Source organism: Tiliqua scincoides, chromosome 1 (assembly GCF_035046505.1).
Source record: "Tiliqua scincoides isolate rTilSci1 chromosome 1, rTilSci1.hap2, whole genome shotgun sequence".
NCBI classification, from domain to species: domain Eukaryota; kingdom Metazoa; phylum Chordata; class Lepidosauria; order Squamata; family Scincidae; genus Tiliqua; species Tiliqua scincoides.
The window spans coordinates 199,414,851-199,435,310 of NC_089821.1; the positions used below are offsets into that span (position 1 = coordinate 199,414,851).

A 20,460-nucleotide genomic window follows, 5' to 3' on the forward strand; every position below is an offset into this window, starting at 1 on the left:
AGTTTGGCGTTTGTGTGTAGAATTCTCCTGGGGCAGAGAATGTTGAGGGAATGAAAGTTGAGGGTATTAAAGGGAATGTTCTTTCCATATGTGCTCTAAGGGCAGTAGGCTATTTTTGCAATACGCTCCCTTTGCATGGAAATTTACCTTACTCCATTGAGGCTTAAGTATTGGGGTTGAAGTGCTGGCCATGATGCTTAGTCTGTAACCTGTGCTATGTCATAGTAGAGTGAGTGAGGTGGAGAAGATAGTGGATGTTGGGATTTGGTGCTTTTTTGGTCTTTCTAGTGGGTTTCTATGGGTCTCTTACATGTATGCCAGCTTTGAAATACATGGAACATTACACTGACATTCAGGGTGTGTCTACCAACTGGAGGGAGCTTAGGATATGATGCTGCCAGCTCCTGCCATGATCTCATGATCCACCCACATTTCTGCCACATTTGGGAACTTTTATTGAATGGAGGAGTGCTGGCAGAGGGAGTACAAGAACATAAAGTTGTGCCAGCATTCATGGGTGCTTCTGTTTGTGTGATTGCAACTTCACTGCTGTGACTAAGTGAGTCAGTGTCCAAGAACTTGGAATACTTTTTTAAGTGTAGGATTACACTGTAACACCCCGCCCCATCTTTTTATTGCCACAGGGGATGCAATTCAGTAGCAGAACACTAGCTTTGGACACAGAAGGTCCTAGGTTCAATCCCTGATATCTCCAGGTAGGGCCAAGACAGACCCTGAACAGCTCCTGTTCAGCAGTGATATACTGAATTAGATCAGTGTTTCTCAGACTGTGGGTTGGGACCCACTAGGTGGGTCGTGAACCAATTTCAGGTGGATCCCCATTCATTTCAATATTTTATTTTTAATCGATTAGACTTGATGCTACCATGATATGTTACTGCAGTTGGGAAAACGTTACAGATCTGTCCTTTTAACAGGCTATTCTGTATATGCTTTAAAGAATGATAACAGGGCTTACTCCTGGGTACACGTGGGTAGGATTGCAGCCTAGGATTGTTAAAAATTCTCCCACTTGATGATGTCACTTCTGGTCATGACATCATTTCCAGTGGGTCACAACAGATTCTCATTCTAAAAAGTGGGTCCTGGTGCTAAAAGTTTGAGAACCACTGAATTAGATGAACCACTGAGGCAGCTTCATAATGTCTATGGGGTTGTGTGTGTGTGTGTGTGTGTGTGTGTGTGTGTGTGATGAGTGTGATGAGTGTGTGTGTTTTAAAATCACCTTTTGTGTACAGCAGCTGAGCTGGTGTCACTCCATCGTGGGTATGTAAAATATCAGAAGATATTCCAAATGTAGTCCACAGAGTGCCTTGAAGGCGCCTCAGGTTGCGCCAAGATGCTCTTGCGCCTTCCTGCCCAACCTGGCCTCTGGATGCTACTGGGTGCTTGCCGCTGTCCGCCGTCGGGTGGTCCTGAAGCTGATAAAGGGTTTGAAGGGGGAAACACCTAAGGGGTGGGAAACTACAACTCCCGGCAGACCCTTCAGAGAGAGTGGGGGGAACTAGGGGAGGGGGCGGCTGAGGACCTTGCAATCCCGCACGTGCTCCCTCTGGTGGGCGCAGCCAGAGCTGGAGGCGGGGACGGAGAGGCGAGGAGGGGGCGTGGGGCTGCTGGAGCCCCACTGACTGCTGCACTCTTGCGTTGCCTGCTCAGCGCGCGCGCAGAGGCTGCCTGCTCGCCCCGGACTGACTGTGCGGCCGGCTGGAGGCAAGCGCTGCACCTGAGCGCGCCGCTGCGGAGCGAGGAGACGGGCTAGGCTGGGCTGGGCAGGGCTGGGCTGGGCTGCCGGCAGACAATAGAAGGCAGGGAAGCTCCCTCGAGGCGCAGCTGCTGCTGGCTGCCTGGGGCTTGCGGACACTTGCTGCTGCCTGCGCAGGAGCCGGTGCGCCGGGAGGGAGCCCGCCCGCCAGCCCGCCCCCCGCTCCATGGCTGAGCAGCGCTGAGGTGTGCGGCCGGAGCTGGAGCCCCGCGGAGCCCCGCAGCCGCCCCCTCGGGCACCCCCCGCGGCTCTCCCGCGGGATTCTCGCCTGGGCGGCCGGGCGGCGCACGATGCGCCCTGCTGCTCCCTTCTGATCGCCAGCCCCACCGCGATGATCCCTCCGGAGCAGCCGCAGCAGCAGCAGCAGCCCAACCATGTCGTGGCTACCATCGAGAACCTGCCCCCCGAGGGCGGCGGTGCCGGCAGTGGCAGGAGCAGCATCTCCGCCCCCTCTTCGTCCAGCGTGCGCCAGAGGATCAGGAAAGTGCTGAACAGGTGAGAAGGGCGGGCGGCGGGGGGGACGCGCGGCACACGCCCCTTCCCTCTCCTCCCCTCCCACCCGCCTCCCTAGCCTGGCAGGTAGGGGTGCCGGACCCGCTGCTCGGTGTCTACCGCTGGACCCATCGCACTCTGCCTCTCAGCATCCCTGCTCTCCATCCAGCTTCGGAGGGTGCATCTCTCTACACCGTTGTGAGAGAAATGCACTCTGCACATGCTCGGGGTGCCTCCTCTGGAGTCCATACATATGCTGAGCTCCCGCACTGGCTGAGAATGCCTACCCCAGCTCAGATGAAGGCCTTACCAGACCACCCTGTTCCCTACAACAATAGGGTCCAGCTCTAAAAGAAGTCAGGGTTTGTGTTCTATTGTCCAGAATTTCTATGGGGCAGGGATGCTCTGAAGAAAGGGTCATCCATTTTGTTCAATGGAGTGACCAATAGAGTGGTCTTGAATAAGGGTTGTTCTCTCCATATATGGTGATGGCTTGATAAGAAGGGACTTCTGAAAACCTTGTGTCCGGAGGGGAGAGGGAAAGAGGCTTATTTTCGGACAAAGGGCTCATTTTCGGACAAAGACCCAAAACTTCCAACTGTAGTGAAAAAGAAAGAATTGGAATGCTGGTCATTTCTTTTTTGGCATTACTCTGCTTCTGATATGTGGACCAAGACTTTGCTAGAACAGAGCTGAAGGCTTCTACTTCATGATACGCATCCTTAGATAGCACCCGGTTGCCCTCTTCTTGCCATTTGCTGCTTCCCCGCTGCCCACCTTCTAACTGTGCAAGCTTCTGCAAGGTGCAGATGAGGGAATGTGATACCACTGATCCAGGCTTATGGAAGGGAGGCAGGAGACCTCTGAGCTGCAGTTAGTACCCAAATCAGGTTGTCCTTCTGCGATGGGAAGAAGGGATGTGGAATGATGAAGTCTTTGTAAAAAAAATAGCAAATGCATGTTGATTCTGTCATGGACTGTAAAAATTGATTTTGACGGTTGGTTGGGAAAGAAGGTGTTTATAACCCAGTTATGGTTGCTGTTAAATCTCTGAGAAAGGTCTTTTTAAACAACACTTTGTATAAAAATAGGACTCCTTCCTGCTGCGCTTGCCCTGAGGGTCTGGAATAATTGAGTTTTGTTTGCCTCTTTTTCCATGGAAATCATTGTGCTATGTGGTTTTGAATCTTAAGAGTCAAAATCTCCAAGGAACTTATACCTGGGTTGGATTACTTGAGCAATGAGTATGAAGTGGGGAGGATTTAGAAACACGACCAAGGCGATTAGTCTTTTCCTTATTTGCATGGGGATATGTTGTGTGTGTGTTTGCAATATTCCAAACAAACAAAGCCTAATACCTCCTGAGATTTCAATGGGTTTGGAGGATTAGCTCAAGCCTGCCTGCTGGTGATAGGGGAAAGTTCTCATCTTCAAGACAGTATGGGCTCCAATGGAAGAGGTGAGGCATTACCTTAAGGCAAAACTAGACTGCCTTTGAAGGTGGTCCATAATAAACCACAAAAAATAATAATAAGGTAGGAGTTGGATTACCATAGTATTCAGGAAAAGTGAAAGACATAAAACCAATTTGTTTTACAACATTATAAATCCCAAATGTCTTATGTGGTGAAGCTTATTGGTTATGTGACCATCTTGAATAAATTCCTAAATGTGTTGGGACTGAAGTTCTTCTAGTGTTAAATATTAATTTCCTTGTTAGTTTCTTCATGGAAGACTGACTGAACCTATTGCTCTTGTATGGCAGTGTTCTTGCCCATGGAATACAGAGAATCTGCATTCTTAGTCATTCTTAGACATCTAAGACATATTCTTAGACCAGCATGTCCAGCAAATGCTGGAAGTTCAACCTTTAACTTCTCAAAAGATAAGTGCTGGAACTCAGACCAGCTTGGGTGCCTTATCTTCTGGTGTCAGAATCAAGTTTCTTGATCCTCACTGTGTGGGATATTCTGGTTTGTATCAAATGCCCCAGCCAAGCAGTTTGGCCACTGGGAATGTTCTGTAGGTTTGCAAACTCCCCTCCCATCAAATGCACTATTCCACTCCTGGTATGTGATAGCTGTATCATAAATGCATCTTCCATTTGTTGAAGATGTACTTTTCACACAAAGGAGGATGGGAAATTTTACTGGTTTCTTCCTATATCTGCAGCCCTCTACATTCTCGAATATCTGTTCCAGAAGGTCTGCCAACTCTCGGGAGCACATATGGGGGGAGTTGCATGGGATGCAGAAAGAAAGAGGGATCTGTGAACATTGCACCCCACTTGTGTAAATGAAGATTCTTCCATAAATTGAAGGAGCACTTAGCATACAACCCATACTTTGTCACGTAGGCAATGGCTGCTGATAACCAAACCACATTTGGTTTGAAGTGAGCTTCTGATTCTGGTTCAAAAACAAGCTTTGCTTAGCTACAACCTCAGTTTACTTCTGATATGTTGTACACCAAACAATTTTTTTCCTTAAGATTTTGACTGATTTTAATTAAAACAAAAACAAATAAACAATAGAGTCCAGTAACCCAGCCATACCCTAACCCATGAGGAACAGAAAAAGAACATAGCTTGTGGTGGTTACTGTGAATGTGGAGGAGGGAACATGTGAGAGGAAGGATGGGCAAGGGTAGAAGAGGCCATGAGCCTGCTGTGGGTTCCCAGTGGCCACTCCAGGAGAGCCTCTGTTTTTACAAGGTTATTGTTTCCTTAGGATTTCTTCCCCACCTGGGGATCTTAACCCATACATGTCTTTCGTCTTTTTCTTGTCCTTAAGATACAAGCAAGAAGGAGCTGCCAGTTAATCTGTTTTTTTGCATTGTCTCAGTTTAGGAAAGCTTGTGCCTTTTAATGCAGAAGTTTCTTCACCAGGATGGCCATGTGCAGTTTACACTGGGGTTGTATGAAAAGATTCAGCAGAGTGCACACAGGAGCTTATTCCTAAAGAGCTGAAATGGAACTTCTTCTGACCTTCTCTCTGCCCCAACCCTTCCTCCACCCCCCACCCTGTTGCAAATTGTCATGCATGGGGGAAGCCTGTTTGTTGTTGGAGCTCGCCTCATTTTTTTTTAGGGTTATTGAACGACTTAATCATTCTGCACTAGTGATCAAGAGAGCCCGTGGAGACAGCAGTAATAGAACATTATAATGAGACAGTAGAGAGCTGTAACCTGCAGGTTTTCAGGGAATTGCAATATTTTGGCTGTAAATTTTGGGCTACCCATAAGTGTAAAACATATTTCCCATTAATTCTGTGATACTTAATTGGCTGTATAGCTGCTTTTAACAAAATCTGTGTTGATATGGAATTGTAGATATATTTCTCAATCGTTTAGAGGTAGAGTTTTGGTGGTTTGATCTCAGTGTTCCAGTCATCAAAGATGCAATTTTGTTGACTGCCATCTTTTCCAGCCTTAGGAAAGGAAGTTTCTTGAAGGAAGGGTTTATTTTCTTTCCCTAGCTGGTCTCCTGATGAACTGCTTCTCCCATCTGAGCCTGTTCAACTCTTGAGATAGCCTTCAAAGGCCCTGGTCTTCAACTGTCCTTGACTTGAAATTTGTTTGGTCAGTACCAAAGGCAGGGTCTTCTTGGTGGCAGCACTGTTGGTTTTGAACTCCATACCTGTGGACGCCCACCTGGTTCCATTTTTGCTTGTTCTTAAGCAGAATAATAATAATAATAATAATAATAATAATAATAATAATAATAATAATAATAATTATTATTATTATTATTATTATTATTTAATAAATAATTATTTATTATTTTAAAGTTTTCATAATAATAATAATATTATTATGAAAACTTTAAAAAATTGCATAGCCTCTTAACTGTGATGTTTTATTACACATATTATAATTAATTTTTATCTGCTGCTTTTACTTGTTACATTGTGGTGTGTTTTTTATTGATTGTGAGCTGCCTTGGGCAGGATATAAATCCTTGAATAAATTAAAAAATATTCATTAATGAGGCAGAAATAACTAGAACTGCTTGTCTCTTCCAGTTGTACAGAATTGAGTTTTCATGAAGACCTTGGATCCCTCAGTGTGTTTCTCTCCCTCTTTCTTCTAAATAAAAGTGAACTTTTAGTCTTTGTGTTTATTGAGATTACTGAAAATATTCAGAGCGTGTGTGTAAAAGTATCAGATCAGGTCACCTTTGCTTTACTTGACTACTTGCTCATGGGCTACTGCAATTATTGCCATCTTGTTCTGAGAAACACTGAGTGACTTGTGCTCCCTGAGTAACCCGTGACCACAACATCTGATAGATGAACTCTGTATATTATTCTAGAGAGAGTGGGACGTATCTTCTAATTATGCTACTGTGAATCATTTCTTGACCCTTGGAACGTTTAGTATCAATTTAGACTTTATACACAGGAATATGAGCTGATCTATTTCCTGTGTAAGTAATTTTAGAATTTCAGTGCAACAGGTTCTTGCTCTCATGTGCCGTTTCTGAGCAGAACTGTGCTCTTTTGTTTTCAGACAAACAGGGATGTGGAAGTAAATGCAAAAATAAAACGTTTATTGATCAGACACAATTTGATTTTGTTTCTTGTAAAGGAGTAGAGGATCCGCAATTGGAAGGATGTAATGCTTGCAGCCATCAAGGGGAAGCTGGGAGTTTAGATCCTGAGAACAAGCTCAGAACCACAGGCACTAGAGATCATCATTGCCCATGCAAAATCCCAGCCTCAGCTGGAAAGCCTATAGCCTTTCCTGTTGAGTAGAGCCAGTAGATTGAGCCATTCATCTAGTTGTAAACATTTGGATGACTTGGGAGATGCGCCAATGTGTCTCTATGGGTGTTCACCACGCAGGGCTGCTGTGCACAGAGCTGTGGATTCACAGTTCCTGGCAGCTTCTGATACTTAAAAATTGGGAGCCAGCCTAAAGTACTTTGTGTGTTCGCTCCTTACAACCACTCCTGTTCCTGAAGCAAATGTCCTTTTGTTTCAACCATGGTTAAGATTGACTATGGTTTCCCTGAATCCAGAACCTGAATTCATAGTTTGAAGGTGTGTTCAGATTCTGGATTAAGGAAAGACATCCCAGCTAGTGATCAACTGACTTGCTCTTACAACTCATCATGTTCCAAATAGTATTTCTATTTTTTGTGTCATATCAGATCCACTGGAAGGGGTTATTTGCAGTCAAACTTTATCTGACTAGTGAGGTGGTTAGGAACTTTTCACACACTGTTAGCCTTCTATTTTTTCCTGCATATAGCCAAAAGATTTCCCCCTCTAGTTTGCCAACTTAGGGCCCAATCCTATCCAATTTTCCAGTGCCAGTGCAGCTGTGCCCATGGGGCATGCACTGCATCCTGTGGTGGGGAGGCAGTCACAGAAGCCTCCTCAAGGTATGGGAACATTTGCTCCCTTACCTTGGGACTGCATTGAGGCTGCACCGTGCTGTAAAGTTGGACAGGATCGGGCCCTTATTTAGGTAGGCTATTTTGGAGGTCAGGGACATTTTTTTTCACCAAAAAGTATACAGTTTTTTCATAGAAAAATATGCAATATCTGTATTAGGGTTTGCTCTGTATTGTGGGAAAAAATATTCTGATTTGAACTCACAGCCTCTAAACAAGCACTCTAAGAAGGATTGAGGTTCTGTTGGGTGACAGCCCAATTCTGAGCTGCCCGGGTGTGGGGCTGCATCGGTGCTGAAAATGGCTGTTGCCACATCTTGCATGCTCTGGGCAGCCAGCGGTGGCTCCTTGGGAGAAGGGGACTTTTGTAAAGTCCCCCAGGTAAAGCGAGTAGCCTCGCAATGGGACTACTCAGTTCACTGCCGACCCAAAGGTCGGCAGTGAATCAAGAGCCTTCATGTCAGGTTGCGAGCCCAACACAGAGGCTCTTCGCTCCGTTGGTCCTGCCTCCCTCCCTCCCTACTCCTTCCCCCTGGCACGCCTCCTCCCCGCCGTCTCCCTGCCCACCTCCCCCCTCCCAGAACACCTTCTCCCCGCCTCCCCCCATGCCTCCACTTACCTCTCTGTTTGTTGGCGGTCTATGTGACCGCTGAGCAGCGGAGCTTTGGTGGCTGCCCAGCAGTAGCCCAGCGCCTGCCAGTGCTGGGTTACCACTGGCACTCGCCTGGCGCTAGGGCCAGCAAACGTGCCTTATGGCACATTTGCAACAGTGTGCGCCGGCAGTAAGCTGGTGTGCACTGTTCAGGATTGGGACCTGTTTAGATATTGACTATTTGAAGCCTTGCTGGATTAAAAATATAAAACAAGCACTGCTATATTAGGCCTGGGCCTGATCTAGCCCAACTTCCTTTCTCTCACAGTGGCCCACAAAATGCCCCTCTAAAGCAGGGTCTGCAGCCTTCTTTGGCATAGGGCAGTGTTATTCAAACTGTGAGGCGCAGCTCCCTGGGGAGGCACCACGAACGCACAGGGAAGGCACGGGATGTCCTCTCACAGTGATACAGTCACACCACCTTTCCTGGGCAGAATGCAAGCCCCTCCGTCTTCTGTCCTTTTTTTTTAAAGCAGAAGATTGCTTCTCATCAAAGTGAAATCTCTCTTTTCAACCCCCTCCCTCTTCCACTCCCCCCTTTTGATCTCCAAACTGTCCTGCTTTCCTGCCCCCCCCAAATAAAACACTTCCTATTTGACCAGTCACCAGGGCTCTTAAAGTTGTTTCCATGTAGTTGGCAAAGGGGGGGGGGGAAAGACAAGCACACACTTTACTTGGCCAGGAGCAGAAAAAGGGTACTGTATGCCTGAAGATCTGAGGCTGCCAGTTCGAAACAACCAGAAGTACCCAAGAACTGAGGACACGCTGATATACTGATGAGCTGACCCTCGGTGGCAGAGAGGAGTTGCCCTCAAGTGGAGCGTGGGAGGCGAAGGGCCAGAGAGAGGCCAGACCGGGAAGGAATCCAGCTGGAACGAGGAGTTCTATGAAAGACGAGAACTGTTCCATTGTAAAAATCCCTACGGGGGTTTAGAACAGCCTGCCTATGTAAACCGCCTTGGATTAAAGTCTGAGGAGAAATCTGACAACCAAAGAAAGGCGGTATATAAATACCTGAATAAATAAAATAAGTGTATATTGCTGTGTATTCATAATATATTTTTAAGATCTGCATTTATTTAATGATATGATTAATATCATTAATATTAATATCGTTAATATTTCTGGCCACTTCCTGTTGAATGATGACACTTCCCGCCCTCAGAAACATGATGGGGAGTCCTGGCCAACAGCCACAGGGGTCAAGGGAGCCACAGGCCAGAAAAGTTTGAGTACCACTGGCATAGGGGCTAGAAGCCATGCCTGTGAGTGGTTGACGGGCCACTGTGTAATGATGCCACTTCTGGATGAAACATCATCAAATCACTGTGGAACCTGGCTTCATGTTAGAGGGAAGAGTGATGGTGAGCAGGTCAAGATTGAACTGCACATGGCAGCCCAGCTCACCGAAGTACCAGTCTTTTCAGTCTGAGCGCCACAGTAGCACCATGCTAAGAAGCCCATGAAGCTGCAGTCGCCTCAAGCACGTACCCCCTGCTGCCACCAACTAGTTGCCCAGTGTGGTACTCACATTGTGCTCCATCATGGATGGCAGAGCCTCCTGCCCAATTTGCCATACCCCAGACAACCAGTGGCAGAGCCCAGACTTGCAGGATCCTGGTGCCACTGCCACTTCCTGGGAAAAGTGCCACACATCACTCCATTGCAGGCTGAAGTCCGTGGGTCTGGATGACTTTGCATAATGGCCAAATCCAGCCTGGGGGTCTTAGGATGCCGACCCTATTCTAAAGTCTATCTCAGGGGTGGGCAAACATTATGGGCCGCATCATCTCTCTGACACTCTGTTGGGGATGGGAAAAAAGAATTAATTTACATTTCAAATTTGAATAAATTTACATAATTCAATACAGTAGAGATGGAGCTTATATGAATGAATGAATTTTACTGAGCTTATTTATTATACACATGAGAACTATAATACAGGCATGTAGAACCACATGAGAGCTATGACCTGTTTGCCACACATCTCTTGCACAGTGAAAACATACAGACCAAGCCAGAAACACATGGAGGACATAAATTGTTCAGAGGCAGTGGGGTGGGGTTAAAATAATGCCCAGGGAAAAGCAGAAAACACATGGAGACTGTAAAAGGCCTTGCTCTAACACAGGGGTGTCCAAAGTTTTTGGCAGGAGGGCCACATCATCTCTCTGACACTGTGTTGGGAGCCGGGGGGAAAAAATTAATTTAAATTTAAAAATTGAATAAATTTACATGTTTACATAAATGAATATATTAAAGATTATATGAATGAATGAAGGTCTTGAAATAGCTCAAGGCCTATAAAGTCCTTGCACAACGCAAGGCTGGCCTTTCCTTTGCTGCCGCTACTGCATCACATACCTGAAACAGCAAGCAGTGCAGGAAGCCCTCATCCCACAGCTCATGCAAAAGGTCTCATGCTGAGAGCAGTTGCGTTGGGCCAGTGTGAGCTTCAACAAATCTCAGGAGGGCCAGAGGCTCACTGGAGACCAGGGGCTCCCTGAGGGCCGCATTGAGAGGCCTCAAGGGCCGCATGTGACCCCAGGGCCGGGGTTTGGGCACCCCTGCTCTAACGCAACCCGCAGCACACAACTGGCGGTCGCGACTGGCAGTCGCAGGCCAGCATGGACTCCAACAGTCTCTGACGGGCTAGAGGCTCATTGGAGACTGGGGGCTCCCTGCAGGCCAGATTGGGGGTTCCGTAGGTCACAAATGGCCCCCCGGCTGGGGTTTGCCAACCCCTGGCCTATCTCAGTGCTATATTATTGACAGTTCTGAAGTAGAAATCCTGTCTAAAGCAAACAGTCATGAAATTTTAGTGCCAGCCATCAAATAATGTAACCTTGTGGTGATGGGGGGAGGGGGGAGATGTAAAAGTGAATCATTTTACTGTATGGCCAGTTATATGACCTTAAGTACTTTTTCTGATTGTATTTTTTTGTCTTTAAAACATACAAATCAGCAAGATCACAGAGTTGCTTGATTAGCAAGGCAAACAGCAATCTGAATAAGTTATGGCATTTCCGCTGTTAATTGAAAGAAGCCTAAAGATCAAATGTATGTGCCTTTGACATTCCTGCATGATGAATTCTTATAACCTTGAATGCCTGAGCTTTCTTGAGCAGAACAAAAGAATTATCTTCTGATAGTATTTCTTATAACAAAAGAACAAAAGAACTATTTAAGTTAACCTAACAGGGCAGCAAAAAAAAAAGCATGAGTCTGAAGACCCTTTACATTGCCTTTCAGTCACCTTGAGGGATGGGAAGTGTCATAAAACTGTGTTTGTACTTCATCTTTCTGTACCGGTTCAACTGTGTTAAATGGTAACAATGTTTGGTAATTGATTGTGACCTGGTCTGTTGGCAGAGAACTTATTTCCATTATGTCCTTCTCTAGGGTGGGGGTGGAAGAGTGAGAATGAGTGTATCCAGTAGTGCTGGTGTAGCATTTATTATTATTATTATTATTATTATTATTATTATTATTATTATTATTATTATTATTATTAACAGTATTTATATACCGCTTTTCAACTAAAAGTTCACAAAGCGGTTTACAGAGAAAAATCAAATAACTAAATGGCTTCCTGTCCCAAAAGGGCTTACAATCTAAAAAGAATACCAGCAGACAGCCACTAGAACAGACAGTGCTGGGGTGAGTTGGGGCCAGTTACTCTCCCCCTGCTAAAAAAAGGAGCACCCACTTGAAAAAGTGCCTCTTACCCAATTAGCAGGGGTTTCTAGTACAATACCTATAGATAATTTTACGTTTGTAACAAACAGCATTAAGACACAGAGAATTGGTCAGAATAATTCATCATTATTTCTCTGTCCTCACTTTGTTAGCTACTTTGCTTTGATATTTTTAAAATTAGGGCTACCAGTTTTCAGAGTCTGACCTATAGTTTAAGAGTCTCCAGGAAAAGTGCTTCAATTTCAAGGTGAGGGACTGAAATCAGAGGTGCACACTGTTTTGACCGTGGCCTGATAACTGCTGCCATTCCCCCTTCCCACTGTGTCCATTGGGCTCTGTCCCTACAGCATTATTTGGTGTCAGTCTCTTTCACTGATCAACCAGGTGTCGTCTTCCTCCATTTTCAGATTTCACCGTGCTCCATTCAGTGAGGCTCCAGCCCTTAATCTTCCAGGCACCACCATTTAGCTCTTAGGACTCTGTCACCTGAAGCACAGGGTCTGGGCCTCAAGAGACTTGGCAATCCTGCTTTACATGCTCTTTTCCATTCTTCGCAATTACTCTGCATTTGCGACAGTTCCAGTCTGCAGGCACACTCCGCTGAGAAAACATGGGCACGGACGAGGCAAAGTTCAACACTTTTAATTACCGTTTGATTTTAATGAGAGAAATTTGAAGTACCAGCTTTGCTCACTACTTGACATTAATGGGACTGAAGTTAACATTTGCTATATCACGCATGTTGATCTGCTATTTCCTTTGTATATTTCCTTCCATTTCGTTTTCTCAGTACTCTCCGCTTCTCTCTTTCCTCTCCCAACTCATCCTCTCAATAGTTCATTCACTCCAGGCTTGTACAAGTTTTGATCTACCAGGCACAGCATCCCACTTGAACTTTCTGGTTTTGCTTCCTGCATATGGGTGGAAAAAGTAGGGGTAGTGTAAATCACCGTGAAGGTGATTTACATGACAACATGATACATGATACATGACCAGTATGATCTGTTTAGCTTAGTGAATGGCAAGTTATGAAGATCTGATTTACACAATTCCTTTATTTTCTCCCCCCTTCTTCCCCAGGGAGCTGTACACACTTGAGAATGGTTTTTCTCCACGTTTCAACCTGCTATCCTTATATATAAATGTTTCCTTGGTCATGATTAATGGGCAGCTCATTCAGATGAATGAGAATTCATGCTGTGTGTGTGTTTGGTATGGAAAAGCATTAAATCTTGTGAGCCTCTGCTTTGTCACCAATAGTTTAGATACAGGTTTCCCACTTTGGTGAAAAGTGGCTTTCACCTGTGTTTTATTTAATTCCCATAGCATAGCACATAGGAATCAGTGGCAGAGTCAGTCCCTAATTTGAAAACAAAAACTCCTTCCTCTCAGTACACCCCCACCACTCTGTTCAGCAGCTGCTATTGCCATTTTTGATGCTTCCTTGAATATGAAATTTCCCACCCCCATCCCTTTTTTGAAAGGGCATGCTTGCACTCCAGTGCTGGTATACATCCCTTGCCATTTTTTAAAAAGATCATAATGATCCAACTCACGGCTCTTTCCCTTATCATATCAGTTTCCCAGGTGGGATGGACAGTAAAGGAAATGGCAGTGGGCGATCTGGTAAAAGACAGTGTTAGAAACTGTCATCGATCACAACTCTGACTGCTCCTGCAGATCAGGTGAGAAAGCAGTTGCATCAGTTCCCAACTGAAAAGTATGTGCTTTTGTTGCAGCAGAAGCTCTAAAAAGTCTTAGGGAACAGGGTTATAGTGGGGAAAATGTGGGAATGAATGAAGTGGTTTGGGAGGAACATGGACTGGATTTTCAGGAATAAATGAGTGAACAAATGATATTGGGCAGAAAGCCAGCTGCGTAAGTAAGTTTCTTTGGTTGCTTGTATGGAAGAAAAGAGGAAGCAGCTACCCAGGGTTAATAAATGTTCTGCATCCTCACTCGTCCCTGCCATTCGTTTGTATGTTCCCTTCCCAACTGTATTAAAAAGTGTGGGAATAAACATTTTAAACATGGATGCAAACCTTCTACTATATCTTGAGAACAGTTCCCCTTCTCCCAGCTCTTCCTTGGAGAACTGCAGTGACATCTCCAAATACACTCCAGAGAGGAGGGAAAATAAGTCTGTCAGTGACTATCATGGTGAAATGGACAGTCACGGTGTCATGTTCACAAGCAAAATCTCGCTGAATACTGGCTGCCAGGGACAATAGTGGGGGAGACTTGGCATGCCATGTCCTGCTTGTGGGCTTCCTGGGGGCACTGGGCCAGAAACAAGGAAATAGGAATGAGAGGACCACGGCGTCCTGGGCAGCTGTGTCCTGATCAAATGTGTTCTGCTATCGGACATTTGCATCCATTCTTATTGTGTCTGAGACATTTGTCTTACAATACATGTATATTTGTATTGGATGTACTTTTTATTTTTAAAACACAAAGGTAAGGTTGGGCTGGAATAAGAGGCTTCACATATAATAATAATAAACTTTATTTATATCCCGCCCTTCTCCCTGAAAGGGACCCAGGGCGGCTTACAACATATTAAAAACAGATTAAAAACATAATTTAACTGCAAATAAAAACATATTAAAACACATTAACAGATACCCATAAAAACAGTAGTCAGATAAAAAGATAAAAAGAGCAAAACGCAGCAAATCATAGAGGAATCAGGCCTGTAAAAATACTAAAAAGATATAGAAAAGATGTTAAAAAGTTATATAACATGGGGTTTGTTGTCTAGTTAGAGTGGGATGCAAAAAAAGAAAAGAAATTAAAAACCCAGATGCAAATGTCCAGGGATACCAATGACTGGGACGCATTTAACCAGGACACAATCATTCAGGGAGCAAATACTCTAATACCAGGAACAGGATGCTGTAGTAGATTGATTTTTTTATCTCCTCTGGCAGAAGCCATATTGTGCTCTTGTGGGAGCATCTTTCCTTTTAAAAGGAAAGATTCTGCCATCTCCCATCTCTGTTCTTCCAATGCAGTACTCTCCAATCCCTAAGCTTTCTCCATTCCTTTATCATTTGGGGCTGGAGGGTTAGCAGAGAATGCAGATGGGCTCAAAAGAGAATATGAAGGTGGGGAGCGCTGTAGCTGCTAGCTTTGGAAGGGCAGAGAGGGTGGGGCTGTAGGTCAGTGGCAGAGCCCGTGCTTTGCATATAGAAAGTTACCACTTCAATCCCTGGCATCTCCATGTAAGAGAGAGACTTTGTTAGATACCTTGAAGAGTCATTGCCAAACAGCTTTGACAATACAGAGCTAGACTGATCAATGGTCTGACTTGGTAGAAAGCAGTTTCCCATGTTTCTTAGGTTTTAAAAAGACAAGTACACTGTAGTGAGAAGTACACTGTAGTGACAATGAAGTACACTGTAGTGCTTCTCTGCCAGGACTCGTAAGACTGTAAAGAACTGTAAAGTTCTCCAACCCAAAGCTGGCAAAGATCAGGATAGTTTCAGAAAACTGCAACTCCAAGGGATTTTGGAAGACCCTACCATCCCAGTAGATGAATTAGGTTCATTGGGAAAGAATTGGACTGGGGGAGAGAGACAGAATTGCAAAAGGCATTGGCTGTTCACTGCCCCACCCACTTGGTTTTTAAACAGTGGTGGCTTCTGGAGCAGAAATCCAACAATGCGTTGCACACAAGGTAAATTGTACACTTCACTAGAATGCCAGGGACTTGCATTCAGTCTATTCTTAGGACACTTTGAACCTGTATCTGGAGTAAGCAAATGGAAAGCGATCTTCTTCCACCTTAGAGTGTGGTGTAGTAATGTTTAAAGTGAGGGGGGGAAGGTGCGAATGGGGTGGAGAAAGATTCCTGGGTCTTAATTATAGTGCCTTCAAATGCACCTGCAGTTTTACTCCTAGATGTAATGTGGTAAAGCTCTGTCTCTTTTCCTTTTTTGCACTGTACTCTGCATGTGCCCTATCAAGCATCTTCAGGAACAGACTTTTCTTCATCCATAATACAGTAGTTTAATAGTGCAAGAGCCTGTATAATGAATTGCATTCTAAACATGTAAAAAAAGTTCATGTGCTGAATTGGGGGCAGGTGGATGGGTGGAATAGACCTTTCCCACAAGGTGTGATTTGGCAAGACAGACTGTGGATTTATGCTGCTTGTGACATTTGGAAGATCTGGGCTTAGTGGGTACCTGTTGTATGCAGCATAATTTTTTTTTTTTGCACAGATTGTAACTTCGGCTTTGGGAAAGGGGTTAGTTAGTGCCTCTTGAACTGGGGAGGTTTCCAAAGAGCAGAAGCATAAATGGCTCCATAGACAACTCTGGAGAATGGACAGAGTGGCTCTGACAAAATGGACAGAGCAGCTTTAATGTGCTAATGAGAGGAAGACCAGATGCCAGAAGTGATCAGAGGAGCTCTTTGTGATTCTGTCTCTTTTGAGATGGCTGAAGCCTCTGTCCTTATCGCTACAGCTACTTCTCCCAGGCAGGGGAGAGACAGTGGGGCTCTTAGAGAGGTGTTCCTTTTTCTTTAGATCACCAAATAACTTTAAAAAATCAACACCCGAATGCTGATTAGGGTAAATCACCAGAACTGCTTAGAGAAGAAAAAGGTTCTGATGAGGTAACTTTTCTTAAAAAAAACAAAAGTACTGTTCCAGGTTTGTCAGTCTTGAATTGAGTTCAGCCCTAGTTTGAAGTCATAGGTTACCTTCCCCCCCCCCATCCCTGCAAAATACACACTTTTATAGCTGCAAAGTGCTCCTAGAATTTCAGGGATTGGAAAAATTGAATTGTTTGTGATGGTGATGGTTGGCAACCTTCAGTCTCGAAAGACTATGGTATATAAGCCTACAGTGGTATTCCCAGGCAGTCTCCCATCCAAGTACTAACCAGGCCTGACCCTGCTTAGCTTCCAAGATCAGACAAGATTGGGCATGTGCAGGGTAACAGTTGCTACTGCCCATGGATTCATAAACAACTTAGCGACTCCCCCCCCTCCCAGTCTAAGACTGAGAAGTCAGAGTTTGAGCTTTTTCAGCTCTCCTGTCCAGAAGCCAGGACCCCTGGAGGATTTCTTGATTCATATCTTCCTGTCCAGTCTATTTTATTGATCTATTTAGGGCGCAATCCTAACCCCTTACGTCGATGCTTTCTAGCACTGGCATAGTGGTGCCAATGGGACATGTGCTGCATCCTGTAGTAGGGTGTCACTCACAGAGCCCTCCTCAAAGTTAGGGAATGTTTGTTCCCTTACCTCGGAGCTGCATTGCCCTTAAGTCAGTGCTGAAAAGCACTGACATAAGGGGTTAGGATTGCGCCCTTAGGCAGGTAAGGTACTCTCAGCCATTGTCCAAGGAAGGATGGAGAAAAAGCTTGCATTATCATTAGCAGCAGTGGTCTGTGTTTTCTTAGAGAGACTGCTAAGGTTGCATTCTGAAACCTTGGATTTAGTGGAACTTGTGGGTGCCTTTATGATCATGTTATCTGTACTGGGCCTCTTATTTTTCCTCTTGGTCTGGATTACAGCATTTCTGTAACTTGTCTGTGGGAATAGTAGCCTTGTAAGCTTCACATTATGGGCTCCTGTCACACTTTGTCTCATGTCCCAACCTTGCAAGAAACATTGTGGGTGATGGGCTACTACATCTGCTTCTTGGTTTTGTTTTTCTCTTTGTCTTGTTTGCTTTGAACCTAATGCGGCTGTCAAACCAACACAATTAAAGACCTGATTTTGTTGCTTGCAAAAAAACTATTTCTGAACAGTATTTGTTTCTTCTCATATTTTATACATTCAAAAATAGAGGTAGTGGGGGGGCAGAGAGACAGAGAAAAACAAACTTGTAATACAGTATTAGGATTCCCTTGATCTTGTCTGAAAGTGAAAAATGGTTGTATGTGACTCTAAATGCATATTTTTCTCTCATTTTCATGTGTGGTCTTTCTAGATATGACTGAGGGCCCAATCCTATCCAACTTTCCAGAGCCAGTGCAGCTGCAATGCATCCCTGAGACAAGGGAACCTTACGTTGTGGAGGCCTCCATAACTACCCTCTCACCACAAGATGCAGCACACACCCCATTGGCACAACTATACCAGGGCTGGAAAGTTGGATAGGATTTGGCCCTGAGTTTAGTCATTTTCATACCTGACATGCTTGAGCAGTCTTTCAAAGTGGCTACATCCTACTTCTAAAATTCCTTTGCTCCATCTGATACAGCTGGCCCACTCTTCCTGGACCAGGTTTTAGTGGAAAGGTTGCTAATCTTGGGCCTGAAATGAAACTTTTTGCTTCTTAAGTCATTTCTGCCCAGCATTGCATATATGCAACAGGGACCAAGTGTGTACACCTGTGGGCTGGGCAAAAATGGGTTGATATACATGGCCACATGCTACTTAAGTAAGATCGTAATAGAAAAGAATATTAGGGCGCAATCCTAACCCCTTATGCAATGCAATGCAGCTCTGAGGGAAGGGAAAAATGAAGCTCTGAGGGAAGGGAACAAATGTTCCCTTACTTTGAGGAGGTCTCCGTGAGTGACACCCAACTGCAGGATGCAGCCCATGTCCCATTGGCACTGACATAAGGGGTTAGGATTGCGCCCCTAGTTGCATTCAGACTCTCTCTCCTCCCCCCCCCCCCACATACCTGGCTGGCAGAAGCAAGACTGCTATCAAAGGTATACTTCAAGTGTTCTGTTTATAGCCTTATTCCCATATAGTAACTAAAACCACAGGGAGTGTAACCCTAGTCCTCAGTGAACTTTGCTAGTTGAGATCTGGTGCAGCAGCATAGTGGCTAAGAGACCGAGCTAATCTGTTCAAACATCACCTCTGTCATGAGCTCATTAGGCATCCTTAGACAACTCACGCCTCCTGGGTTGTCCTCCCCAGCTGCAATATGAAGATAATGCCTTACAAGGTTCCTATAAGGGTCACTTCAAGATAATATGGGTGATGCACTTTTGCACACTCAAAGTGCTATACAAATACTAACCAGCAGGGAGTGTGGATTGGGAAGATTCAGCAGGGAAAGGGGATTTAAATTGTTGTACCCTTGCATGCAGTGTCTTACTCCGGCTCTGCAATGGATCTCCTCAGATTTGCACTAGCAATTTGCTAGTGCATGTCGGAGGAGAGAAAGGGGGCAGGGAGGCTCCTGCCAGAGAGTGTACTCCAGGTGTACACCATCACCACCGGATCCCCTTCCTGCAGCCTCCCTGCCCTGGTTATGCCTCGTCTTCACCCAGTTTTGACCCTCCCGGCTCCTGTTTTGTCCTTCTCCCTTCTTCCACTGTCTTACATGCTCCAGTCAGAGATGGGAGAGCCAACGATGCATGTGGGGGGCTGCAGCCTTCCCAGCAGCGCACTATTCAGCACAGCGCTAAAACGTGCTTTACGTTGCTTTTGCAGTAGCTGCCACCAGCAGAGCACGCATTTCACTGGTAGCAAGTCCCAATAGGATTGGGCTGTCAGTGTGTGCATGCGGTGTGCATATGATGGGGATCCAAAGATTGCCCTGTGCATGGAAAACACTTCCATACATGCATGGATGGTTTTCAATTTCTGCTCTTATATGGTTGCATTCCCCAGACGTCACCATTGTACATAGTTCAAGGAGGTCCCTTTAGCTTTGGGAGCAACTCTGTGAGTTGCAGTGGGAAGGAGGCAGGGACCAAAAATAGTTTGGGCATGGTTCACGTGTGGGTCAACATGCAGAATTCTTGGCACCCCATCATGGTATTTGTGCTTACTCGCCCCCAGTATGTGCGCATTTTGATAATGGATTGAGCCATGAAATTTATCAGGATAGCCTTGGATGAAACTCTGTCTCTCAGAGTTATTGCACGGATGAATGAAATACTGCCACCATGGTACACCATCACCATTCTGAGCATCTTGGAGGAAGAGCAGTACAACAAAGGTGAAACTTGTGAGAAAATGCTCAACATGTGAGAAATTGCTATGAAGTATCAACAGATTGCTTCCCTTCTCCGTATCCAGACCAGAAACATACCTATGTGGGCTTTTAAATCCAATAACAGTGGTGAAATCTATGAGCCAGTTACTCTGAAGTAGCCTGACAGATGGTCTACCCAAGTTTATGGTCCTATTCAAAATCCACCTGTAGTCATGTTCAGCGCAGAATAAAACATTGGCCTGAGTGCCACTAGGCTCGCAAGACATTTCAAGCTTTAAGGATTTCATTTACAAAATTGCTCTACAGTGGCAAACAGATATCTGCAGCTCTAATGCTGACAAATTGGCTCATTTGTGTCCAATAACAAGATCCTAATTATTGCTTCCCTAGCATCCAAGTTAATTGCAACCTGTAAGCCAATATTAGCTGGTGACAGAAGGAAAGCATCGTTCAGACCATTTGTATCGGTGGCCATTAGACCGCGCAGCTTAGATATTCATTTGTCAAAGGAAGAG

The 20,460-nt window shown here is 45.1% G+C and overlaps 1 protein-coding gene across 1 annotated transcript in view; it reads left to right on the plus strand.

Moving 5' to 3' along the window:
- The first annotated feature begins 1,709 nt into the window (after nucleotides 1-1,709).
- SLC35F1 (solute carrier family 35 member F1) overlaps nucleotides 1,710-20,460 on the plus strand; it is a 257,867-nt gene continuing 239,116 nt past the window's right edge. The window contains exon 1 of the mRNA XM_066613772.1: nucleotides 1,710-2,278. Within this exon, the coding sequence (XP_066469869.1) occupies nucleotides 2,115-2,278 (164 nt within the window). The 5' untranslated portion in view covers nucleotides 1,710-2,114. The remainder of the gene's footprint in view (nucleotides 2,279-20,460) is intronic.